The sequence below is a fragment of the Boleophthalmus pectinirostris genome, unplaced genomic scaffold (assembly GCF_026225935.1).
Source record: "Boleophthalmus pectinirostris isolate CB_2022bp ecotype Guang Dong unplaced genomic scaffold, ASM2622593v1 HiC_scaffold_18, whole genome shotgun sequence".
In the NCBI taxonomy this organism is placed as follows: domain Eukaryota; kingdom Metazoa; phylum Chordata; class Actinopteri; order Gobiiformes; family Gobiidae; genus Boleophthalmus; species Boleophthalmus pectinirostris.
The window spans coordinates 1,745,740-1,773,206 of NW_026571133.1; the positions used below are offsets into that span (position 1 = coordinate 1,745,740).

Consider the following 27,467-nt stretch of genomic DNA (forward strand, 5'->3'; position numbering starts at 1 on the left):
ACAAATCATTATCCGTTTTTTCATTTTGGTTTTGGAGACAAATAACGAAGAAATTTGTTGTTTTTTAATTTTCTTATTTTTAGTTTTATTTTGAAAAACGAATGAACGAATGACACACAGATTCAGCCCATCGGCCTTCAGTTTAATGCTTTACTGTGGAACATTCCAGGCAAAGCAACAGCCTCAGTAGTTTACAATGGCCAGAGTTGTTGACAAAAACTCTATAAATGAATATTCTCGTTGAAGTGGCAGCTGCGCCTCCCTCTCATTTCCTCTGATTTCAAGTGTTTCTAATCACATCTGCACCGAGAACCGAGCTTTTCAAAACACTTTCAGAATCAACACACTCAACAGGAGCTCGTTTATTTATAATATCTGTGTATTTCTAAAGATTAAATTATTACAGGGTTATAGTGTTTTCATTTTGGGTTTATTTTAGAAAAGGGTCTGTAACAAAGATCCATGTTGTTGTTTATCAAAAGGCTCCAAATTAATCGTCCTTTAAAGGGATATAAGTGTATAAGATTGTGGTTTAGTCCTGGTTTAGTCCTGGTTCAATCCTGGTTCAGTCCTGATCTAGTCTCCAGTTCAGTCTTGGTTTAGTCCCAGTTCAGTCTTGACTAATTCTTGGTTAATTCCTGGTTCAGTCCTGGTTCAGTCCTGGCTTAGTCCTGATTTAGTCCTGGTTCAGTCCCAGTTCAGTCCTGGGTTCCTGGCACAGTCTTTCATAGTCCTGGTTTAATTCTGATTCACATCTAGTTTAGTCTTGGTTCAGTCCTAGTTCAGTCCTGGTTTAGCCCTAGTCTAGTCTCCAGTTCAGTCCTGGTTCAGTCCCAGTTCAGTCCTGGTTCAGTCCCAGTTCAGTCCTGGGTTTCTGGCTTAGTCTTCCATAGCCCTGGTTTCTTGGTTCAGTCCTGGCTTAGTCCCGATTTAGTCCTGGTTTAGCCCTAGTCTTGTCTCCAGTTCAGTCCTGGCTTAGTCCTGGCTTAGTCCTGGCTTAGTCCTGGTTTAGTCCTGGTTTAGTCCTGGTTTACTCCTGGTTTAGTCCTGGTTTAGTTCTGGTTCAGTCCTGGTTTATTCCAGATTCAGTCCAAGTTCAGTCTTAGACTTAGACAAAGACAAACTTTATTGAACCACACGGGAAATTACAGTTCAGTTGGTTCAGTCCAGGTTCAATCTTGGTTCAGTCTTGGTTCAAGCCTAGTTTAGTCCTGGTTAGTCCTGATTAAGTCCTAGTTTAGTCCTGGCTTAGTTCTGGTTTATTCCGGGTTTGGTCTTTGTCTCGTCCTGGTTTAGTCGTGGCTCAGTCTTGGTTAAGTCCAGGTTTAGTTCTACTTGAAATATGGTTTGGTCTAGATTCAATCCTGGTCCAGTCCTGGTTTAGTCCTGATTCTTTTTGCCTTTTTAAAACTACAAAAAAAAACTAAAAAATCAATGGCCCCATGAACCTGCCACTGGATTTATGGTAAAATCTGACAATAGTTGAATAATTAACTATGATAATTCCAATATTGTTTCTGTCTGAATTAAAACACTTTGCTAATGAGCTGAATCTGAATTATTTGGGTTAATTTCAGAGTGGATAATTGAAAAGCTTCATACGCGTCATAATTAAAACTGTGAGGGTCTGAATTGGACTCATAATTAATAAAGCCACATAGATTAAGTATTAATTATAATCCTGTCATTCACACTGTGGTTCATTGAGCTCGTTATTTAGCGCCCCCTGGTGGTGAGTTATTAGTGTGTGGAGAGAGCCGTCTGTGTGGATCTGTGGATAAGACTCAAGTCGCTCAAGTGCACCAGGTCCATCTGCTCCTGGGGCAAGAAGACAGCGAGAATGAAAATGTAAAAAAAAAAAAAAAAAAAAAAAAAGTGTGTATGTTAAAAATCTAAAAAAATGTAAAAAAAAAAAAAAAAAAAAAAAAAAAAAGTGTATATGTTAAAAATCAAAAAAAAAAAAAAAAAAAAAGTGTATATGTTAAAAATGTAAAAAAAAAAAAAAAGTGTATATGTTAAAGATGTAAAAAAAAAAAAAATGGATATGTAAAGCTTGCACATTTTACAGCTTGCACTTATTTTTTCCATCATTAATTTAAACACAAAATTGAAAACTGAAAAAACAAAGCTATATACATACACACTTTTCATATAAATCGTTTTTGGAAATAGTGTTATTTTGTTAACACGATTGCCTAAAATGTTGGACATGTTTTTTTTGTTTGTTTTTTTTCATTTTTTCCATTATTCATTTCAACACAAAATTGAAAACTAAAAAAAACTATTGTTATCTGTTTTTTCATTTTGGTTTTGGACACAAATAATGAAGAAAATAGTTTTTTCGTTTTCTTCATTTTAGTTTTATTTTGAAAAACGAATGAACGAAGAATACACGGATTATAAATTTATTATAATTATTATTTATATCTTAGTAAACGCAGCATCCATGGTGTTTAGGTGTTTGATTTTCAACAAAAACGAGAAAGACTAACTAAAAAACTGTTGGCTTATGCTTGGTAGTTTGTGACTGTAATATTGGATGGATTTGTTTCATTCATTCCTTTCATTCATTTATTTCTTTGTTTGAGGTACAACAAAATTCGAAAACAATAACAAAAATAGTGATATATGCATGACATATTTGGGACCTGGTGCTCAAAAGGAGTAGGATGAAGTTTAAAAAACTTATAGAGTCCTACCCCAATTGTTTTACATAATCACGTGGTTCACTTTTTTTTATTTTATTTTTTTTATTTTAATCACCTTTGGAGTGCTTACGTGTCATTTGCAAAAAAATATACCCACATATATACAAAAACATATCCACATATACTTACATACATATGCAAGTACACATTTGTAAACACATATGTACATACAAACATACATATACACATCATAGATATCCAGTACATATACTCAATATAAATGTTTACATATACATACATGCAGAAACATATTTTCGTTTATAGTCATACAAACTAATAATTATGTTCATCTAGGTACAAAGTTTATCGTTTATGATCATATAAAATAAACAGCAATGAGAATGAAAAATGTAAGGATTTTTTGTTTTCGTTTATGGTCGTACAAACCAACAACGGCAATGAAGAAGGCACAAGAGTTTAACATTTATGATCATACAAAATAAACAGTAATGAGAATGAAAAATTTAGGGATTTTTTGTTTTGTTTTTTAGGGAGTTGTTTTTTAACTGTAAAAAGAGCAGTGCCTCCAGTTAGCTTCACCCCCAGAGAATACGACGGCGGCGGTGGTGATGACGGGGATGTTCCCTGCAGCCACATTTCATTCTAATCTCAATAAAACATTTTTCATTTTTTTCTGCCAGTCTCCTCCACACATTAATCTCAAAGGATACAAAAAGGAAATGGCAAATAATGGATTTTGAAATGAAAAATTGTCAGTCCATCTACAGCCTGGAAATTGTGTTTTTGATTTGATACGTAAAAGTGACGCTTCGTTTTTTCATGTAATTTTGTTCCTGTTTTTTCTTGTTTCGCTTTGTTGCAGTTGACAAATAAAACATTCTTGGTCTAAAATGCAAAACTTTAATACATATGTTGACAATTCAGGTTCAGACTTCTCAAACTTTATTGATCCACAAGGGAAATTACAGTCCTGGTTCAGTCTTGGTCCTGTCCTTGTTCAGTCCAGGTTTAATCTTGGTTCAGTCCTGGCTTAGTTTTGGTTTATTCCAGGTTTAGTCTTTGTCCAGTCCTGGTTCAGTCGTGGCTCTGTCTTGGTTCCAGGTTCAGTCCTGGTTTAGTTTTGTTTCAAATATGGTTTAGTCTAGATTCAGTCCTGGTCCAGTCCTGGCTTAATATCCTAGTCTAATCCAGGTTTGGTCTATGTCCAGTCCTGGTTTAGTCCTGGTTAGCTCTGATTAGGTCTTGGCTCAATCCTGGTTTAGTTCTGGTTTATTCCATGTTCGGTCTTTGTCCAGTCTTGGTTCAGTCGTGGCTCAGTCTTGGTTCAGTCCAGATTCAGTCCTGGTTTATTTTTGCTTCGATTATGGTTTAGTCTAGATTCAGTCCTGGCTTAGTCCTGGTATAATCCCGGTATGGTCTTTGTCCAGTCCTGGTTTAGTCATGGCTCAGTCTTGGTTCAGTCCAGGTTCAGTTCTGGTTTAGTTTTGTTTCAAATATGGTTTAGTCTAGATTCAGTCCTGGTGCAGTCCTGTTTTAGTCCTAATCTCATTCATCCAGGTTTGGTCTATGTCCAGTCCTGGTTTAATCCTGGTTAGTTCTGATTAAATCCTGCTTCAATCCTGGTTTAGTTTTGAGTCAAATATGGTTTAGTCTAGATTCAGTCCTGGTGAAGTTCTGGCTTAGTCCTAGTCTAATCGAGGTTTAGTCTTTGTCCAGTCTTGGTTTAGTCGTTTCTCAGTCTTGGTTCAGTCCTAGTTTAGTTTTGTTTCAAATATGGTTTAGTCTAGATTCAGTTCTGGTGCAGTCCTGTTTTAGTCCTAGTCTCATTCATCCCGGTTTTGTCTTTGTCCAGTCCTGGTTTAGTTCTGGTTAAATCCTGGTTCAATTCTGGTTATTTCTGGTTTAATACAGGTTTAGTCTTTGTCCAGTCTTGGTTCAGCCCTGGTACAGTCCTGGCTTTTCCTAGTCTTATCCCGGTTTGGTCTATGTCCAGTCCTGGCTTAGTCCTAGTCTGATCCAGGCTTGGTCTATGTACAGTCCTGGTTTAGTCCTGGTTCCTTTTGCTTTTTTACAACTGCAGAGAAAAAATAAATAAATAAATTGAAATGAAATGAAAAATTGTACGGCCTGGAAATTGTGTTTTTGTTTTGATCCATAAAAAACATTCTTAGCCTAAAAAGCAAATTGTAGTTAGTTGAAAATTTTATATGTTTACAATTAGATGTACTTTTTTGTTTACATTTATTAGTATTGCCTGGAAATTGTGTTTTTATTTGATATATATATCGTAAGTGCTGCTTTGTTTCTCTTTGCAGTATAATCATTTCTAGATATTTGAACTGTTTAAAATTCCAATATGTCCGTGTTATGATTATTAATTCTACTTTTTTAATCATTCATGTATTTACCTTTAGGGCTGTTAACAATGTGGACGTTTCTAGCCTAATTAAAGTAAGAATTAAATCTTTTGTCGGTGTAGTTTGGTGTAGAATTGTGTATTTTTGTGTGTATTTTGACTATAAAATTCTTATAAAAGTCTTACAGCACCATTTAACTCCCATTTTGACCGTAAATTGTATTAATGTGCTGCTGTAAAGTTAATCTGCAATTATCTTTTATGGCCCTATTGATTTTGTGAGACATGAAGTCCCCAAATCAATAAGTGTAATAACTCCGGTTTCTTTGAGCCATTGTTCCTCCATTTTTAGTCGATCTCTGAGTTTCTCCTTTGGCTCTTGCGCAATATAAATGTCGTTAACGTAATAAATAGGTTTAGAAATTAAGTGATTCATGTGTGTTGGAGGAATCTTTAATCGCGTATTTTCAGCAGAGTTGGGTCATTTTGGTACAAATGAAAAAAAAAAAAGCGTGACCTGCAGCTGTGCATCAGAGGTGCCGACAGCTCCCATGCACTTTCCCGCATATACGAAGAAAATGTGTCTTCCTGTAGTCTGGATAAAGAAGTGGATTAAGGGAATGTGACGTCACCCACGGCGTTCGGCTCCAGTCAAATGAAGCTCATCGAGGCTTGCGGTTACAGAGGTGAATTCATTTAAGGACAAAATAGAGAAACAAAAACACCAGGATCATGTAAAGCAGGTTAACACTGAATAAAACTGACAAGCCTGACAGCAGCAGTTACTGAGAAGGGTGTGACATAAATGTTCAAAAATTACATAAAATCCAGTGCAATATGTTTGTATATTGTGCGTAAAAGTGAAGATTTCTGTTTCCAGTTGATTAATATTTGTCACTGAAATGAAATTTATTGATCAGAAATGCCATCCATCCATTTCCTTCCGCTTATCCGTGGCCGGGTCGCGGGGGCAGCAGTCTCTAAGCAGGGGCTCCCTACTACTTCCTTCACCCCAGACACTTCCTCCAACTCTGAGGCGTTCCCAGGCCAGCCAAGAGATATAGTCCCTCCAACGTGTCCTGCGTCTTCCCCAGGGTGCTCTGGTGGAACATGCCCCGAACACCTCCCGAGGAAGGCGCTCAGGAGGCATTGGGAACAGATGCCCAAGCCTCAGCTGCTCCTCTTAACGTGGAGGAGCAGCGGCTCTACTCCGAGCTCCTCCCATGTGACTGAGCTCCTCACCCTATCTCTAGGGGAGTGCCCAGACACCCTGTGGAGGAAACTCATTTCGATCGCTTATATCAGCGATTTTGTTCTTTCGGTCATTACCCAGAGCTCATGACCATAGGTGAAGGAATGAACGAAGACTGACCGGTAAATCGAGAGCTTCGCCTTTCGACTCAGTTCCCTCTTCACCACAACGATCCGATACAGCGACCGCATCACTGCCGACGCTGCACCGATCCACCTGTCAATCTCACGCTTGAGATTGATTTGAAATGTTTTAAAGTTACACTAAGTGTTAACATGTCTGGAAAAGGGGTCAGAAAACATAAGATTCTTTTCATTTTTGTATGTTTAACATTAGGACACTGTTAATGTCTTTTTATACTTTATGAATAAAATAAATAATAAAACAAACAAAAAAATTCAATACAAAGTTATTTGGACCCAGAGTGAATGGAGCCAGAAGGGCGCCCATGTTCACTTCCTATTTTGCAACGAGACGGTTAAGGGGTTAAAAATGTTCATTTGTACACAGGTCTTGCTGAGTACTGCCGCTATCTAATATACAAGTGTTTCATGGTCCAAGAATCAGGAAGTGTGTGGTCAGCATGCTAGTTGTTCTGAGCTTTACCGTGATGCAGTGAAAAACTACGATGCTCTGAATGCTCAAGGGTCAGTGAGGAATAACTTTGGATCACTACAAACTGTTTCAGGTTGTTGTTTTTTTTGTTTTTTTTTTTTACATTTTTGAGACACCGGCTTTGGTCTCGCCTGATCAGATTTATAATAAAACACAAAGTCTTGTAAATGTCTTTTTGGCGTTGCTGTGGAAACGGGTCTGAAAAGCGTTTATTGCCTCTGCCTGTGGTGCTTCTTGCTCAGACGGGGAGCAGCTGCGGACCCCGGTGTTCTCAGACCGACTGATGGCTTCTGATGGCCCTAATGACGTTGTAGATTTGAGCGCTGATGGTTTGTGACAGTTCGTTTAGACCTGATTAAATGTCTGTGTTTGGGCCATATGCTCCTGGTTCAGAACAGACACCGCAGAGATCGAGCTACGACACCCGAGATCTTTTGTCCTTGTTTTGGTGAATGAGAAGCTTAATGACCAAATAGAGACACAATTCAAAGTTAATCAGGCTGAAACTGATTAATAGAACTGTATTTTCAAATTTGTGTCCGAGTGGTTGTGTAATCTTAGTTTTTGTTTTTGAGTAACATAGATTAGTAAAAAATATAGATGTTTTATTAGTGGTTGTACCTGCTTATCGTGGGAATATCAGGTACCACAGTGGGGCAACAGTGGCTCTAGAAAAGGGGTCTCCAAACATTTTTCCTCCAGTGAGCCTCCTTTAAAAAACTAAAATGCCAGAGAGCTACTCATTTTAGTAGTCGCAAGAAATTGAGTGCCGTGCTTTTCGGATTATAAGGCGCACTTTAAAATCCTCGAGAGTGCACCTTATAATCCGCTGCTTCTTATGTATTAATTCTGGTTGTGCTTACTGACCTCAAACTGATGTTATGTGGCACACGACACTCAAAAATCTGTCAAAATGTTTTAGTACGACTTTGGTAAACTATGAAGCCGCACCGCTTGATGGATTGTCTGAGCATTATGGCATTTTGTTTCTGTAAAACAAATGTGCGCAAAGCTGCAATAAACACATTTGTACTTAATGTATATTTGAGTCCACCTTGTAGGAAATAATAAAAAAAAAAAAAAAACACACATTCACATTCATAATAAACGTTCACTAAGATAGGGAGGCAAAGCCGGGCGAATTATGCCACAATCTGCCGATGGATCGTGAACACTTGAGCTAAGGATCAGTCTCAAGTGTTGTCCGTTTGTTTCTCTTAATGCGCTTTATAATCCGGTGTACCTTATGTATGAAAATAGACCAGAGAATTCAACATTGCTGATATTGTGCTTTATAATCCGGTGCGCTTTATAATCCGAAAAATACCATAATTATAAGAGCCACGGTCTTAGATAGGAACAGTTAGAAGCCTTTAGAACATAAACCATTTTCAATGTATTCATAAAGAAAGTAACGAAAACGATACATTTACAATTTTAATAGTCATTCTATTCATGAAATTTTAGTTAATTATAATTCAGAAATTCCTTGGTGAGGTACTTGGAAGGGGGTGGAGAGCTACTGGTGGCTCCTGAGCTACAGATGGTGGATGCCTCGTCTCCATCGGTCTACACCAGGGCAGCTGTGGCTACAATAGTTTTTTGCCGAGTGTAGAGTGTGGATCTGCAATTCGGGCATCAAATCATTGTGCGAACTTCTATATTGGACTGGTGATTTGAAGAGATCTGACGTGGCTACTCAGAAAATGATTAAGAAATAAAGAAAATAACATTCTCTATACAGTAAACCAATATTTTGAAGTGATTCTTGAGCATATATAAGATTTTGCCGTCACTTGCTCTAATATAATCTATGAGCTATTATAAAAGTTTGTGCATCTTTTTAAATGTTTTTATTTCCCTGTGTGTTTTTTTGCAGTTGGGACGACAGCAGTTCTGTGAGCAGCGGCCTGAGCGACACTTTGGACAACATCAGCACAGACGACGTGAACACTCCGGCCTCGTACACCGGGGGCAGCAGCGCGCAGAGGAAGAGCAAAGCGGGACAGGTGAGCAGAAGAAGTCGCTCAAACATTTTATTTAAATCACGTTTGGAAACACGCGGATGACGACTTCCGGTGTAGTTCCCGACACTGGGCATGTGATAAAACCGTGGATTCAGCAGCAGCGTCTTCACAACCTGCCACAGCTTTTCATGAGGGACGTGACTCTGATTGTTGTAACTGTTGATCTGCCGAACATAACGGAACGCTACAATTACATCTTTTTTTTTTTTAATTAGACAAAATTATAATACACAAATTAATAGGCAGTTTATAAAAGGAAAAAAGAAAGAATTCAATGACATGTAGTTGAAGAAAACCGGGGCATTTTCTCAGTTTTCCCAGATTTTGTCCGACTTACTTTCGCCAAGTCGTCATCCACATTTTCCCAAACATCTTCCGGTTTTATGGCCTAAGCGTGAATAGAGCCTTTTAAAAGCTACAATGTGTAACTTTTCTGGTGGAGGGTTCATCAAATGCTTTTCTCCGTGAAGACGTTATTGCTTACTTGCTTGCTGGAATGTCACGTTGGCGTACACGACGTCGTCACACACAGAGAGCATGCTCAGTGTTTACAGAACATCAGATTTGGGTCACTTCAGGCCGCAGTCTGAACGTGGCCTATTTAACACAAGTAAAACTACTGAACCAAACCAAGTAATGAACATGAAAACCTGCTGTAAGGACTTTAAAATGTGACGTTGGTGGATGGTCCGCTACTCGTTTGTGTTCACGGTAGGGATGGGCATGATTAGTCGATTTAGAATTTCGTCGATTATGCTCATTTTTTAATCGACAAACCGACTGTAAGTTGCTGTGACCAATCGTCTGTTTTTCACATCCTGTCCTGGCCGTCCGGGTTTCTAATTTTTTTTATAAAGTGATGCAAATGTTAGCGTTTTTGTTTCCTTTCAATGGGACATTAAACTGAGCGTCTCTCGTAGCGTCTGTGACTCAGAAGGAGCGAGCAGACACAAACAGTCGGTCAGTCTGCAACATGCAGAAGCACAAATGCACATGAGTTGTACAAGAAATTCCCTGCTTTCCAGTCGAGACAAGTGTGAGGCCATGTCCACAGTGTACAAAGCATGTTTCGGTGTCCAGTAGGGATGGGCATGATTAGTCAATTAATCGATAATTGATCATTAAGAATTTCATCAATTACGTTCACTTAAATCGACAAACCAAATGTAGGTTGCTGTGCGTAGTGTGACCAAACAGGGTCTGTACATGTGTCTCTCTGCACTCAGAAGGAGCGAGACACAAACAGAAACATTCAGTCAGTCTGCATCGTACCGAATGCGTATTTAAATGTGTATTTAATGATGACTTGTATAAGAAATTTCACGCTTTCCGTTTCCGGTCGGGACAAGTGTGAGTCCATGTGCACAGTGTATAAAGCAGCACATATGTTTCTGTGTCCAGTGGGAAAAAGTTTTTCCAGGTGAGAGTCGCTCAATGTCGATGACGAGTCCCCACCTCCCTCCCCCCGTACGGTGTCCTGGTTTTGACAAACGCAAATATGGTCACACTAACCTGTATTCACCTGAGTCATGTCTTTTAATCCGACAGAAGTTGAACCACATCAGCGACACAAGAGCTTTTTTTTCTTCGCTTAGTTTATGCAAATTAGCCTTGTGGTTTTAAGTTTTGTTTCTGTGAGAGTTGCACAAAGCTGCATTAAACACATTATAATGTCAAACGGGCTGATGTGACTCTAGAGTGGTTATGGTTTATATGTCGTAAAGTTGAATTTATTTATGCAGATTAGTAGTGCAGATAGAAATAATAATGATGATCATTTTAATATAAAAACATTAATGATTCATCGAAAATCAGTAGTTAATTCTCCTGACGATCGATTAAGAAAATTTTATCAAATGCCCATCCCTAGTTCACGGAGATGTCATTTCTCTGCCTGGAATGTTCCACAGTGGGGCATTAAACATATCTCTCTTACATTTGTTCAGTTCCAGGTGTTTTATTGCACAAAAATACATTAAAAACATGAATTCTTACCATGTGCCGGCTCCAGTGTGATGACAGAGTTTATTTCCGTACTGTGGAATAATCAAAGGCAAAACAGGGAGAAGAGAAGTCGGCGGACCCTCCAGGAGAAAAGTTCCGCAGTGCACCTTTTACTCTGTGTTCCGGTCTGGAGCTGTGTCAGATGTAAATGAGTCTGGCAGGACGCTGGCTCCTTCCTCGTCGTGTATTTTGCGTTTAGTGTTTTACATAAAGTCAGGGCCAGGTGTGAGCGTGAGGGATGACAGGGGGAGCTCAAGGGCGCTGCTTTTATCCCTCTTTCTACCTCCTCTCCCTCTTTCTTTCCTTATATTTTTCTCTCTTTCTTCTTTTGTTCCTTTTTTTCTCTATCTCCTTGTATTTTGCGCTTTATCTCTTTGTATTTCTCCCTCCTCCTGCTCTCTCTGTCTTTCTCTATCTCCTCCCCATCCCTCTCTCACCCCCTACTCTCTTCTACTGTTTTCCTCATTCCGTTCTCTCTCTTTCTCTCTCTTCTCTTGCTCCATCTGTCATTCTCTATCTCCTCTTCAATCATTCTTTCTCCCTTTCTTTATCTTTTGCTCCCCCTCTCTTCATCACTCCTTTAGCTCCCTCTTGCTTTCTCTTTATTCATATCTTTTACTCGTGCTCTTTCGCTTTCTTTCCCTCCCACTTTTTTTGCTTAGTCTCTCTTTTTTCCGCTCCCCTCTCTCTCTCTCTCTCTTCTTACACCCCGTTCTCTCTTTCTTCTATCTATCTTTCACTCTATCACCCTTTTTTCTCGCTCCCCAGCTTTCTCTCTTTTTTCCCATCTTTCCCCTCTCTCTTTCTCTCTCACTCCACTCCCTTGCTTCTTTCATTATCTTCCCCCCCTCTCTCTCTCTTCTTGCACCTCTCTCCCACTTTCTCTCTCTCTCCCCTCTATCTATCTTTCACTCTCTCTCACCATCTTTCTTGGTCTCACAACCCTCCCTCTCTCTTTCTCCCCCCTCTCTCTCACACACTTCGCTTCCTCGCTCCATTTCATTTTCTTTCCCCTCTCTCCTCTTTCTCTCTCTCTCCTCTTGTACAATTTCTCTATCTCCTCCTCTGTCCCTCGAACTTTTTCCTTTTCTTCCAGCCCCCTCCACTGTTTTTCTCCTCCATCTGTCTCTCTCTCTCTCACTTGTTCTCTCTCTCTGTCTCATTCCGCTCCCTCGCTTTCCTTTTCATTTTCTTCCCCCTCTCTCCTCTCTCTTCTCTCTCTCTTCTTGCACCTCTTTCTCTCTCTCCTCTAGCACAATTTCTCTAGCTCCTCCTCTATCCCTCTGTCTTTTTCCTTTTCTTATTTTTGTTCTTTTCCAGTCCCCCTCCACTGTTTTTCTCCTCTATCTGTATCTCTCTCTCTCTCTAGTTCTCTCTCTTTCTCTCTCTCTCTACTCAGTCTTACTCTTATCTTTCCCCTGTCTCCTCTCTCTCTCTCTCATTTCTTGCACCTGTCTCTCCCCCTCTCTGTTTCTCCTATTTGCCTTTCACTCTGTCACTCTCTCTTGATCTCTTTTCGCCCACAACCCTCCGTCTCTCTTTTTGCCTATCTCCCCCCCTTTTCTCTCTCTCTCTCTCATTCTGCTCCCTCGCTCCCTTTCATTTTCTTTCCCCTCTCTCTCTCTCTCTCTCTCTCTCTCTTCTTGCAGCTCTTTCTCTCTGTTTCCTCTTGCACAATTTCTCTAGCTCATCCTCTGTTCCTCTTTTTCCTTTTCTTATTTTTTTTGCTCTCTTCCAGTCCCCTCGTTTTCCTCCTCTTTCTCTCTCTCTCTCTCCTCTTACTCAGTCTGTCCCTCTCTCCCCCCTCTCTGTTTCTCCCCTCTTCCTCCCCTATCTCCTCTCTCTTTCTCTCTCACTCTTCTTGCACCTCTCTCCCACTTTCCCTCTCTCTCCCCCTCCTATCTAGCTTTTACTCTCTCACCCACTTTCTTGCTCTCTTTTCTCCCTTTCTCTCTCTCACTTCTTCGCTTCCTTGCGCCATTCCCCCCCCCCCCCCGCTGCTCTCTCATTCTCTCTCTTCTCTTACTCAGTCTGTCCCTCTCTCTCCCCCTCTCTGTTTCTCCCCTCTTCTTCTCTCACTACGCTCCCCCTCTCCCTTTTTCATTTTCTTTCCCCTATCTCCTCTCTCTCTCTCTCACTCCGCTCCCTTTCTTTCTTTCTTTCTTTCTCCCCCTCTGTTTCTCCTATCTAGCTTTCACTCTCTCACCCTCTTGTTTGCTCTTTCTTCTCTCATAACCTTCTCTCTCTCTTTTTGTCTATCTTTCCCTCTCTTTCTCTCCCTCTCTCTCTTTCTCTCACTTCGCTTCCTCGCTCCATTTCATTATCTTTCCTCTCTCTCTCTTCCTCTCTCACTACGCTCCCCCTCTCCCTCGCTCCCTTTCACTATCTTTCCCCTATCTCCTCTCTCTTTTGTCTATCTTTCCCTCTCTTTCTCTCTCTCTCACTCACCTCTCTTGCTTCTTTCATTTTTTTCCCCTTCTCTGTCCTTCCTCTGTTCCTCTATCTTTTTCCTTTTCTTATTTTTTGCTCTTTTCCAGTCCCCTCCAGTGTTTATCTCCTCTCTGTCTTGCTCTCCCTCGCTTCCTTTCTTTATTCCCTCTATCGTCTTTCTCTCTCTCTCTCTCTTCTGACTCGCAGCAGAGGCACCATCTGTCCTGGGTGGGCTTCTTATCAGACACAGAGGGTGTGTCAGATTGGACAACAATGGATCTAAAGATAGCGCAAACTTCTCACAAACTTCTGTCGTTAATGAAAGTCGGTTTTGAGTTCGTCCCCGGGTAAATCGAGGTGAAATAAAACCTCGACGTGCGCTCCGACGAGGTGCATCTGGGCTCCCGATAATTTATGTTAGAGTTTGTTTTCATACCTGACGGTTTCAGTTTCGTCCAACCAAAAGATAAAATAGAACCGGAGCGAACCAGGACTGGACCAGGACTGAACCAGGACTAAACCAGGACTGAACTAGGACTAAACCAGGACTAAACCAGGACTGAACCAGGACTGAACCAGGACTAAACCAGGACTGAACCAGGACTAAACCAGGACTGAACCAGGACTGGACTGAACCAGGACTGAACCAGGACTAAACCAGGACTGAACCAGGACTAAACCAGTCCTGACACTCAGGACTGAACCTGGTTCAGTTCTGGTTCAGTCCTGGTTTAGTCCTGGTTCAGGTCACTACAGGACAGTCCTGCAGATATCATGAGCCTATGCAGTTTGTTTTCACTGTTGCCAATAACAAATATAAAAATAAAACTTAAATGTCAAACATTTAAGTTGTATATTATATATATATATATATATATATATATATATATATATATATATATATATATATTTTTATTATATATCTCTCACGTCAGGAAAAGTGGGTGGACGGCGAATCCCCACGTACCACGCCCACTACACCCCTGACTGTAATTGAATAAATGTAAAGTAGAGCTGTTTAATGTCATACTATGGAACATTCAAGGCAGAGCAATGACACATCCATAGAAACAAGCAGGTGATGGACTCTCAACCAAAAAAATGACACAGTGCATCTTTAAATTCCCTGTACCTGCAACAGTTGTCTTGTTCTAGTACAGATATATTCATTCTATAAGTAGCTCTTGAGATCAAAATAAGTCAGCTGTGTTCTGTTTGCATCTAATTTTAAAGCATTTTATAATTTGATAATGTGTCTGAAGTGTGTGTTAGCATGCTAGTTGTTTAGTGTTAGCTTTATCATAATGGCAAAACTCTTGAAGTTGTGAAAAGCATTTATAAAACTCAAAATTGCGGGGAATAATGTGAGTGAGGCGTGACTTTGGACAACTGCAAACCGTTTAAAATGATCTAGTTTTGTTTTTCACATTTTTCAAGGGCAGTGCTTTTAATAGTTCATTGATATTCATGTATTGATCCCCATTTTTCTCTCCCCCCCAGTCCCAGAGAGGCAGCCGGTCGAAGCATGCAGAGTCAGAGGTGAGCAGTAGCTGGGCCGGAGCAGAGGACCTGAAGAAGGTGGAGGAGGAGCAGGACGGAGGAACCATGGACCAGAGCGGCGGATCTCAGAGATGGAAGCCCACGGCGGCATCTCCCTCTGCCCAGACACAGACCCACCAGGCCCACCAGACCCACCAGACCCACCAGACCCACCAGGCCCACCAGACCCACCAGACCCACCAGGCCCACCAGGCCCACCAGGCCCACCAGGCGCAGTACGAGGAGCAGGGCCAGAAGGGGGCAGCACTGGGGCAGGTGTCTCAGACTGGCTCCTGGAGAAGAGGGATGAGCGCTCAAGTTGGAATCACTCCACCGAGAACCAAAACCCCATCGGCTGCGCTCAAAACAACAGGTAAGAAAGAGCAATACATGGTTACAGCGTCAATTAAAGCAGCTCTATTACGCAAATCAACTTTTCAGAGCTTTTAACCATGTTGTGGTTGTTTCTGCTTCTCATTTACTCTCTCAAAGTTGTGTTTGGAATGATTCTTGCATGTTTGAGCAATCTTTAATCACTTATGTTAAAGACGCCATGTTACAGATCATGTCATTTTTACCGTCCCTGGTAAGGCAAGGCAAGTTTATTCGTACAGCACAATTCGTACACAAAGTAATCAAAATGCTTTACATAAGAATAAGAAACACATTAAAATCACAATACAAACTAATCAGAACATTAATATTCATAAAATTAAAGAGAGAGAGAGCGACATTAAAGGGACAGTCCGGAATTTTGGACATAGGACCTTATTTCCTCGTGATCCAGAGTGTTGGAGACGTGTGGAGACACTTTAGACTAGTGCATAGTTCTCCTGCCACTAAAAACAGTCTTACCCACTCCACAAAACACCCAAAGAAAATCTATTATTACACCAAACTGTCCATGTGAATGTCTGTGTTGATAGAATAATTTTAGAAGTAAAACCAACCTTACATTTGAAGGATTTATGTCTGAGCAGCAGCAGTGAGTTGTACTTCCTGATATAAAGCTCGGCAGCGGGGGACTGATATCACTTAGCACTTATCTTACCGGCAAAGTAAAATGCCGCTGCTGCTGCTGAGAAAATAGTCCCTCAACATGTGACAATTCATGCGATGCAAGGTTAGTTTTATTTCAAACATTATTCTATCAACACAGACATTTACATCGATAATCTGGTGTGATAATAGATTTTCTTTGGGTGCTTTGTGGAGTGGGTAAGACTGTTTTTACTGGCAGGATAACTAAGGCAAACTTAAAAAAGTGTCTCCACACGTCTCCAACACTCTGGCTCAATAGGAAATGAGGTCCTATGTCCAAAAGTCTGGACTGTCCCTTTAAATGAGAGAGAAGAGTGGGTAAAGAAAACCTTTCAGTCACACGCAGATAAACAGAACTGTTTTGACCCTGGATTTAAACAGAGTCAAAGTAGAGATCTGTCTTACATGTTCACACTGTTCAAGGTTTTAGCTGCGTGAACCTGAAACTCTGACTCTCCGTGTTTAGTCCAGACTCTGGGCACCAGCAGGAGGCCGGTACCTGAGCTCCTCAGACTGTGAGATGGTTCATATGACACTAACATGTCACAGATGGACTTTGGAGCTCGGCCATGGAGAGACTTGTATAAAACAGAGCCGCTTTAAAGTCTCTGCGCCACAGGGGGCAGTGCAGAGACCTGGGCAGAGGACGCATGTGCTCGTACTTCCTATTTCGAGTCAGGACCCGAGCTGCAGCGTTCTGGATGTTCTGCAGCGTGTCACAGCTCGTTTGGAGAGACCAGTGAGAAACCGTTACAGTGTCTAACCTACTGGAGACAAACGCGAGTCTGATTTAGACAGTGTACCTGATTTTTGCAGTTTTTTTTTTTAGATGGTAAAAGGCTGCAGATTGATTATTGATTTGATGTGACTGTTAAAGTTAAAGTCTTACCCTCATTGCTTTCTGCGTACTTCGTTCTTCAATTTTATTTCCCAAAATCGATGATACACCTAGGATTCGGCAGGTGTAGTAGTGTTATGTGCAGCTATGGAGACGCCGACGCCGACTCTTTGTTATTTTGTTGTTTACGGCGACGCCAGCTCCTATTGGGCACCACAGTTTACTAACGCGGAAGACAGCGAACTTGTTTCTCTTATTAAGTCTTTTTAGATGAATATTGTGATTCAAAATGTCCAAATTATAACAGAATGATGATTATAACTATAGAGCAAACACCAGCACAATAGGTCTTCTTTAAACCTTTTTCTATAATAAATTGTCAATTAAAACAGTGATTGCCAAAGCGGGACTGAGAATTATGAAACTGTATTTAATCTCTTTAGTGGCAGCACCATTAAACCAACTTACGTCAGGTCTGTGGAGCCCAGTCACACTTCATGTACACAAGCAGGTGAAAAGTTAAAACTGATGTAATAACACGAGCTCTCATAATTCACTAAAAGTTTTATGTTTAACTATATTCAGTGCGATAACATTTTTATAGAAACTGCAAATATACTGTTTTCATTCTGTTCATAATTTTAGAACAGTTGATTGCGTTTGACGATGGGAAGTGCTGCTCCGAGGAAATGCATTATTCATGAATGTGTAATGAAAGAGCCGGAGCAGAGTTTGGTGAATATCTGAACATAGAAGTCTGTTGTTAAAGTGGTTCAGCGGCAGCAGCAGGTTTCTGTGTAATCATGAGAGTTTTTTTTCTGTTTTAATGAAGTCTGGATTTGTTTCAGCGCTCAGATAAAGTCACTCCTGCCTCCTGAATCTATGTTTGCTGCAGAGTATAAAAAAACACATTGTCTAACTTTGCTTTTAGGCTTTTGAGTGTTTAAAGGTGCACTGCGTAACATTTCTAGTGGAGCGTCTGCCACCTGCTCATCTCCATGGAGATGTTACTGCTTTGTCTAGAATGTTCAACATGTATATTAAACCCATCTATCATGAGGGAGACAAGCGGACAATGATTTTGAGCAATAGAAACATTTGTAATGAATAAATGCCAGGTGGATTTGTTTAATGTCATACCACGGAACATTCCTGGATGCAAAACAACTTTCTCTAGCTAAACTCAGACAAGACAGAAGTCATAGTGTTTGGCCCACAGAAACAAAGCGACTGTCTCTCTAAAATCTTCAAATCAGGCAAGAAATTTAGGGGTAATAATGGACCCAGACTTGAACTTTAACAGCCACATTAAGTCAATAACATCTGCAGCCTTTTACCATCTAAAAAAACAACAAAAATCAAAGTTTTAGTGTCTAAATCAGACTTGGAAAGACTTGTCCATGTGTTTGTCTCCAGTAGGTTAGATACTGTAATGTTCTGCTCACTGGTCTCTCCAAACGAGCTGTGAGACGCTGCAGAACATCCAGAACGCTGCAGCTCGGGTCCTGACTCGAACCAGGAAGTACGAGAACATAAGTCCTGTGCTCAGGTCTCTGCACTGGCTCCTGTGACTCAGAGACCTTTAAAGCGGCTCTGCTTGTGTACAAGTCTCTCCACGGATGAGCATCAAAGTCCATCTGTGACATGTTAGTGTCATATGAACCATCGGCACTCTGAGGAGCTCAGGGACCAGGCTCCTGCTGGTGCCCAGAGTTTGGACTAAACACGGAGTCAGAGTTTCAGATTCAAGCAGCTACAACCTGTAACAGTCTTCATGAAGATGTGAGACAGGCCTCTACTTTGACTCAGTTTAAATCCAGGCTCAAAACAGTTCTGTTCGGCTGCATATGACTGAAAGGTTTTCATTTCGCACTCTTCTCTCTAATTTATTTAAATTTTATGATGATTATTTATGTTTTGATTTGTTTTTATTGTGATTTTAATGTTCTTCTTATTCTGTATAGCACTTTGAATTACTTTGTGTACAAATTGTGCTGTACAAATAAACTTGCCTGGCAATGCAATAACATTAGAAAAGTTGCACAGTTCAGTGTAGACATATTCATTTTTGTTTTGTTTTTTTTTTTTTTTTTTTTTTTAATTAAGGCTTTAAATTGGACTAAAATGGGACTTCCCTTGGACTGAATGAGGATGAACCTTTCTGAGTCTGCGTTGTAATTTCCAGAAAAGTACCCAAAAATAGTAGGAGTAAAATTGTTTCCAAATTAAAGGTGCACTTTTCTGGTGGTTTAGCTGTCAGCTCGTCTTAACTGAAATGGTATTGCTTTGCCTGAAATGTCCCACTGTGCACCCATCTGTGTTGACTTTATACAATTGCTAGTGTTTTTATTGCTCAAAAAGCCCTTAAAAACATCTAGATTCCTATCGCCACAGATCTGACCTGTAGCTTGACTGCTTGCCACTTGCTTGTCACCATGGAGATAGCTAAGATTAATGGCATACTGTGGTATACGGTATATTCCAGGCTGCACAATATCTCCGTAGATAAGCAAGTGACAATCCAAACGGAGATTTTTTCGGTTTCTAATACTGTCTGAAAACTGAGGTGGATTGTCGTTGTCTCATTGAGAATAGTCACCGTGAACGATCTTAAAGGGACAGTTCGGAATTTTGGACATTTTTTTCCTACTTATCCAGAGTGTTGGAGACGTGTGGAGACACTTTTTAAAATATTCCATCCAGTCCTTGTATTTGCAGAGGTCGCTGGTGTAAACTAGTGCATGTCAATGGTCATAGTTTATCCTGCCATTAAAAACAGTCTTACCCACTCCACAAAACACCCGAAGAAAATCTTTTATTACACCAGACTGTCAATGTGAATGTCTCTGTCGATAGAATAATTTTAGAAATAACACCGACCTTGCATTTGAAGGATTTATGTCTGAGCAGCAGCGAGTTATACTTCCTGACAGAAAGCGCCGCAGTGGTGGACTGATATCACCTAACGCACCGTCAAATGCAAAGTCAAATTCCGCTGCTTCTGAGAAAATAGTCCCTCGATTCATGCGATGCAAGTTTAGTTTTATTTCAAACATTATTCTATCAACACAGACATTTACATGGACAGTCTGGTGTAATAATAGTGCATCAGTTTTATATAGCGCTTTTTTTGGACACTCAAAGATGCTTTACAGTTCATTATTCATTCACTCCAGACCCGGTAGTGGTAAGATACTACTGTAGCCACAACTGCCCTGGGGCAAACTGACAGAAGTGCGGCTGCCAATCTCCGCCATCGGCCCCTCCGACCACCACCACCACTCACACACCACTTTCATACTAAGCAATGTGGGTGAAATGCCTTGCCTAAGGACACAACAACAGTTTTGTACAACTGGCACCTGATTTTCCCAGTGTCTCCCATCCGTGTACTAACCAGACCCGGCCCTGCTGAGCTTCTGAGATCTGACGGGATCAAGCTTCCACAAGCCGATACGGCCACATAATAGATTTGCTTTGGGTGCTTTGTGGAGTGGGTAAGTTGTGATTGCTTTGTCTGGAATGTTTCACAGTATGGCATTAAATCTTACTATATTCATGAAGACCCAACCAGACCAAGATACAGGTCAGATCTGTCAGAATGCCTGTTTTCCTACGTATTTTTGAGCTTTAATCCTCTCAGGCTCAAATTAAATTTTAGTAACAGGAAAAAATCTGATATTTGGGGAAAATGATCATATGGGGTAGTAATATACAGTCCTGACTTTTTTTTGAGAGAAACCTTCACATCCAGTGTGTTCTGGGATGTTACAGATTTGCAGCATTGGTCCGGTGTGGGAAATTAACACTGAAGACTGAAAATGATATGAACACTAACTTTATTTGTAAACCACTTTTCATAACAATGAAAACAGAAAGCACAGTGTAACAGCTTTACAGTGGCAGAACAACATCACTTTTTCGTGTGATGCTCTAAAAAACAATTTTTATCCTTTGTAAAGCACAAAAGTACTTTGCACTTCTGGCCATTTGTGTGTAGCCGTTCTTGCATAGTCTGCATCGTCCACGTTTATCAGCATGATGGGAAAAAAGGCTCCTGAGTAAAAAAGCTCATAAAATATGGATTTGGAGTAAGTAGGTAATTGGCATTTAGCTGTTGCAAATCTGCAACACCTGCCTGGAGAGGGTTAAAACCACCTGTTATTGCATAGATGTAAGGTAGAGCTGTTTAATGTCACACTGAGGAACATTCCAGACAGAGCAATGACATCTCCATAGAAACAAACAGATGACCCCCAACTAAAATGTTACATAGTGCGCTTTTTGTTCTGTTGACGGAATAATTAATCCACATTTACTTCTTGTCTTTAGGTAAAACCGATGACGCCAAAGCTTCAGAAAAAGGCAAAGCTTCGTCAAAATCTGCTTCTGGAATCCAGCGCTCCCCATCGGACGCCGGCAAGAGCAGCGGAGACGAGGGCAAGAAACCCCCGTCCGGCATCGCGCGCCCGCCTGCGTCCACCTCGTTCGGGTTCAAAAAGCTCCCTGGACCTTCCGGAACTCTCATCACCTCCAGCGGCGCGACGTTGGCCAGCGGTTCGGCCACGCTGGGGAAAGCCCCGAAGTCCCAATCCGCTCTGGGCAAAGGAACGGCGATCGTCGGCGCGCGGAAAACGAGCTTGGACGGATCCCAGCCTCAAGACGACGCCATTTTGATCAGCTGCGGGGGATCCAAAATGTCGCTTCAGTACCGCTCGCTTCCAAGACCGGCGAAATCGTCCAGCGGTGTCGCGTCGAGGAGTTCGCACCGCTCCAGCTCGAGTAGCATAGATTCAAACGTTAGTATAAAATCGGGAACCCAAGCTGCAGGCGCCAAGAGACGAGACAGCGGTAAAGTCTGTTCGGATCGCTCCAGTCCGATCACCATCAGCCAAACGGAGAACAGCAAAGTGTCAGACCAAGAAAATACTTTGGCCGGACTGTCAACGTCACCAAAGTCGAGCCCTACCTCTTCGGGACAATCCAGTCTGAGGCAACCGGGGTCCAAGTATCCGGACATCGCCTCTCCAACGTTTAGAAGGTAAGACTTTTGAGATAATATGTCGTTTTTGTGTCTAATTTGTCTTTCACTGTTGCGTATTTTCCATTTGGCACCAACATTTCACTGTTCATTGTTGATGTGAAAGTTGTTTTGTGTCGTCCGTGCATTTCTTTCACAGGTGTAGGCATGGAAAAATAAATTATATTGATACTTTGCAGCTGATAACGTCAACATTCGGTGGGGGTGTGATGCTAACTGGAAGCACTACTCTGTCTAAAGCTCTGTTAATCGAGTTAGGCTTTAATCCGAGCTTTATTTTAACACAATCTGACCAGAAAGAGATGGTTTAGCTGGAACTACAACAGGTGAGATGCTCTTAAAGAAATCTCTCAGGGCCAGTGAATGCTTGCGAGTAAAAACGACTAAATATTTTATCAGAAGTGCCTTTCGTTTAGACGGTGACGCCGTTTTTTGGGGGCTTAAAAACACAAAAATCTGAAACCACCTTCCAGAGTGGAAAAGTTGAATACGCGCCGCCGTAGAGTTTCCGTCTACACTGCCCAAGACGCAAAAATATGGTCACATCTGCTCATGTCGCGTACACATTTACGTCACATACATACAGTACACAGAAACAAACATGTCGGATCGTTTCCATGCGTCGGACCTTCAACAAACGTAGAGAATCTGCAGAGATACTATTAGTGAACAGAGGAGGATCTGCAATCACCTCTGTCAAATTCTGGATGCACCAGGTCATTGTAGGCGAGTCAGACGGATACGGACGAGACCTGGAGAACCAGTCAACTTTGTGGAAGGAGGAGCTGATGAAAATGTGTGTCGTGAAACTTCCGTATGTCCAAAGACGCCCTTGTTGCTTTAAGTACAAACATACGCAATCGAATTCCACACACTTTTGCGTCACCATACGCTCGCAGATTTCCTCCCCAAAACGCTCGTCTAAACGGGGAATAAAAAGTGAAGACGCGACGCCACTTTTACGTCTTCTGTTCAGACCGTCGTCATATAAACGCATCCTCAAACGTAAAATTACCTTCACAAGCTACCAATTAGTATTCAGTTAGTCACTCTCACCTTTTTGTTGGAAATCAAACACCTAAACAGCACCATGAACGCTCTTATCGATTACCTGAAAATGTGCTGTTTAAATCCATTTATTATTTTTTCCACGAGCTTTCAAGGCATTATTAAAAGATTTTGGCTCATGTTTTTACTGAAGTGTGCATTGACAAACATTTTGCTAGTAGAGATATATGTAGAACACCCCCACCATGGTGTCACTGCAAAGTATCAATACGATTCAAAAGAGAAAAGAAACTAGTTTGTTTATTTGTTTTCAGTGGGGAAAAAGTTAGTTAAGTCTATTTTACTGCCCCAGATAACACTAGGGACAGAAGATGGAAAGTACAGTTCATCTTTTCTTTGGTGAGATACAGGAATTTGTGCACAGTCCCTGGCTAATAAAAAATAATCTGAACTAAGTGAAATATAATATAAAAACGCAGAGCAAGTGAGAGCTTCAGGATCTTAGTTAAAAGTCCTCAACAGGTGCTCTTCAAGGACGAGGCTCAAAAAAGAAAAACAACATCGCCCTCTCTCTGTATCTGCTGCTGTCAGGCTCCTCATTTTGATCTTAAAATGTTCATGTATGTACCCAGTCTCCATGATCCTGGTGTTTTTATTTCAGTATTTTGTGCATAAATCAATTCCTAACATGGAACTGGCTCCAAATTTTCCACTATAACTCAGAAGAAGAGAAGAGGTAGAGCGCTTCACTGCGTCATAAAAAAGTCAAAAGTAGCAGTACAGGTGCTCTACGAGGGTTAAACCTGAAATCTAAACAGAATGTTGCTCTTACTGAAAAATGTAAATGTGTTTAATGAGACCTGTGTGTCCTGTTCCACCCACATGCCCTGACGAAGACCATAATAAAGGACTTTTTTATACCGTATTTTTCGGACTATAAGGTGCACTATATTTTAAGGAGTAATATCAATAATGTTGAATTCTCTCGTCTATTTTCATACATAAGGCGCACCGGATTATAAAACACATTAAGCAAAACAAATAGAGACACTTGAGACTGATCCCTTAGAGAATTAATTAATCATTCATGTTTTTATATTGAAAGTATCATCATTATTATTACTATTACTAATCTGCGAAAATAAACTCAACTTTACAACATATAAACCATAACCACTCTAGAGCCACAGAAACGAAACTTAAAACCGCATGGCTCATTTGCATAAACTACACCTACATTCAGCTTGTCGATTAAAAATGAACGTAATCGACGAAATTCTTAATGATCAATTATCGATTAGTCGACAAATCATGCCCATCTTTACCCTTAGCCCAGGCGTCTACGATCCATCGGCAGATTGTGGTATAATTGTCTTGGTGAATGCAGGTGGATAATTTAAGTTAGTTTTTTTTTTATTTCCTACGAGGATGACTCAGATATACATTCAGTAATAATGTATTTAATGCAGCTTTGCGCACATTTGTTTACGTTTTACAGAATCAAAACTTAAAACCACATGACTCATTTGCATAAACTATAAATGCTGAAAACAAAAAACAGCTCGCTCCTTGTACGCTGATATGGTTCAGCTTCTGTCGGACTAAAGGACACGACTCGGTGGAATATGAGTGTTCTTTCTGTGACAGAGGATGTGCTGCTGATGGTGTTACTCCGCGAGGCTCCTGACTCCTTCAAGCGGCGCGGCTTCGTAGTTTACCAAAGTCATACTAAAACATTTTGACAGATTTTTGAGCGCCGTGCACCACAAAAAATCCATTTGAGATCAGTAAGCAAAACCAGAATTAATACGTAAGTCGCACTGTCGATTGTTAAGAAAATTTAAGGATATTAAGTGCGCCTTATAGTCCGAAAAATACGGTATTCAGTCGGTGTGACTCGGGTTTGTACCTTGCCAATCTTTACATTTTTCAGTAAGAGCAACATTCTGTTTCGATCTCGTTTCATTAGACTGGAGCTGAATACTTTGGGTGACGTCACACTCCCTGAGCTCACTTCTTTATACAGTCTATGGTCTTGGTTTATTACTTTACAAACCCCATTTCATTCCTTTCATGTATGATGTATATTATTACCTGCTACGGCCTCATTTTACTGTCCGTGTGTGTTTGATATGGCACTGAAGATAGAACACAGCTCCCTGAATAGACTTTCCTTCGTATTAACCCAACGCTATGTTCAAACACGATATCAAAACAGACAGGAGTTTCCCCGCCTCATTTCCTAAGTCATTACGTAGCATATTTCCAAACTGCTTCTCGTGCTTCCACTTCTACCCGCCATATTTTTTCACTGCTACGGGATTTGACGAGCTAAAGCAGCATAAGGAGAAGTAAATATATGAGACAGCCGAGTGTGAGCGGCGAACAGAGCAGCTTAAGCCAAACGGCGGAGCTCAGGCCAAGCAGTTGTGTCAATGTTAGCATGACAAGAGACGTTTTCACTTATAAGTATGTGAGATGTTGGTTAAATGTGTTCTGAAAGGTGCACTGTGTAACTTTTTGGTTGGGGGGGGCATGTCATTGTCATTGCTCTGCCTGGAATGTTCCACAGTGTGACATTAAACAGCTCTACCTTACATTTATTCAACAGATGCATCACAAATTTCGGTCATCACACAATCCATACTGGGAAGGATTTTCCGAAAAAGTGAGCATCAAACCGCCATGTTTGTTTTCCCAGTGGGATGTGTCTATTGTCAAAGTCGATCTTTTCAAGTTTTTGAACCATATCGCTTTTGTTTCTGGTTCTGATATTGTCATATTTTAGTTTTGGGATTTGGACATCGTAATTGTGTGGTTGTTGGATCCTAACAGCGGAAAACGGCTCGAGAAACGGGCTTTGGAAGTTTGCGAACTCCATAACTGCAAAAGTGAATCAGATGTGTGTGACTGCAAACCTCCGTTCAAACTGTTTCTCTTTCCAACGGAATTGAAAAATAGTGAAAGGTGAAGGCGATGGGCAGGATTCATCCACAGGAAGGACCAAAAAGGAAACATTTGGCTGTCTAAGAAATCATCCTGAGTTTGCAGAGAACATTTTGTATGTGGAGCGACAACAAAACAAAATCCCGTTTGTTAAGTAAGAGGTACAGGAGACAAACAGACTGAGCTGCACTTTCTTGTTCCTTTGGCTTTACAGCAACATCACGTCTTGGTCTCTTTGCAGTGGAAGGTGATGTTCGCTGTAAACTCAGGATGATTTAGGCAGTCAAAGATTTCCTTTTTGGTCCTTCCTGTGGATCAATCCTGCCCATCGCCTTCACATTTCACTATTTTTCAATTTCATTGGGAAGAGAAACAGTTTGAACAGAGGTTTGCAGTCACACACATCTGATTCACTTTTGCATTTATGAAGTTTGCAAACTTCCGAAGCCCATTTCTCGAGCCGTTTTCTGCTGTTAGGATCCAACAACCACACAATTACGATGTCTGAATCCCAAAACTAAAATATAATATCAGAGCCAGAAACAAAAGCGATATGGCTCAAAAGACTAGAAAAGACTGGCTTTGTTAATAGACGCATCCCACTGGGAAAACAAACATGGAGGTTTGATGCTCACTTTTTCGGAAAATCCTTCCCAGGATGGATTGCGCAATGACTGGAAGTCCGAGATTCGTGATGCATGTATTACAGGTGGCTTTATAGCTCAAAAATACCAACCACACTGAAACATTCCAGACAAAGCAATAACATCTCAACTGGGAAAAGCATTTGATGGACTCTCGACCAGAAAAGTTACACAATGCAGCTTTAAGATACAAGTTGTGCCTCTTCAGTCTGATGCCCTTCCTGCTGCTTGAAATCATCGCTTACAAATTGTCACTGCTTCATAAACCATTGGCTATTAACGACCCAAATGTCCTACAAAGTGCAAAGTATGTCGACAATGTAAATGCAGTATATTTAATTTTTTGTATTCAAATTGACAAAAAATACTTGAGAATAAAAATGAATGTAGAAAAGCCATTTTTACTTCAATAAATTTTGCTACTGGGGATTTATTGTTGGACATACATTTAAAAAAATATTTCTGACGTGTATTTCCAGGAATGTCTAACATGATCAATATTCTAAACAAAATCTAAGGAAAGTCACAAAGCACTTTACAGTAACTACACCTAATAAACCTGTAAGACTTAATTCATAATGTACAAATAGTTAATTAAGAATGATTCAGGCTTAGTAACTACTTCATTAATACTCTAACCCTAACCACTAACCTCTTAATTAAGCAGTTACTAAGCCAGAAATGATCTTAATAAACAAATAATAATGTATTTGTTCCTTGTGAATTAAGTCTTTGCTCATGGTTTATTAAAGTTATAGTATGTAACGTTTTTTGCCCAAAAAAGTAAGATTAAAAGCATGTTTTTTTTTTCATTGTGGGTGTGTTTATCGCACTGAAAAACATAGAAAACATGCATCTTTACGGTGAGTGGGCTTGCATCTCCACAAACCTGACTCATACTTGGCCTGGAGGTCAGTGTCAGTCCATGGAGAATTCAGAGTGTGGTTTTAACTCTTTAACTCTTGATTTTTCACCTCCAGAAAGTGACATATTATCACTTTAAGGCTCATAAGGTGTTGTTATTGAAAAGTGCAAACAAATACTATTTAGATTAAAG

At 40.6% G+C, this 27,467-nt stretch overlaps 1 protein-coding gene across 1 annotated transcript in view; it reads left to right on the forward strand.

The window, feature by feature from the left end:
• Positions 1–27,467, forward strand: part of nav3 (neuron navigator 3) — a 285,935-nt gene that overhangs the window by 180,394 nt on the left and 78,074 nt on the right. Inside the window, exons 12-14 of the mRNA XM_055153752.1 lie at positions 8,772–8,901; positions 14,854–15,265; positions 21,104–21,812. Of these exons, the coding sequence (XP_055009727.1) occupies positions 8,772–8,901; positions 14,854–15,265; positions 21,104–21,812 (1,251 nt within the window). The remainder of the gene's footprint in view (positions 1–8,771; positions 8,902–14,853; positions 15,266–21,103; positions 21,813–27,467) is intronic.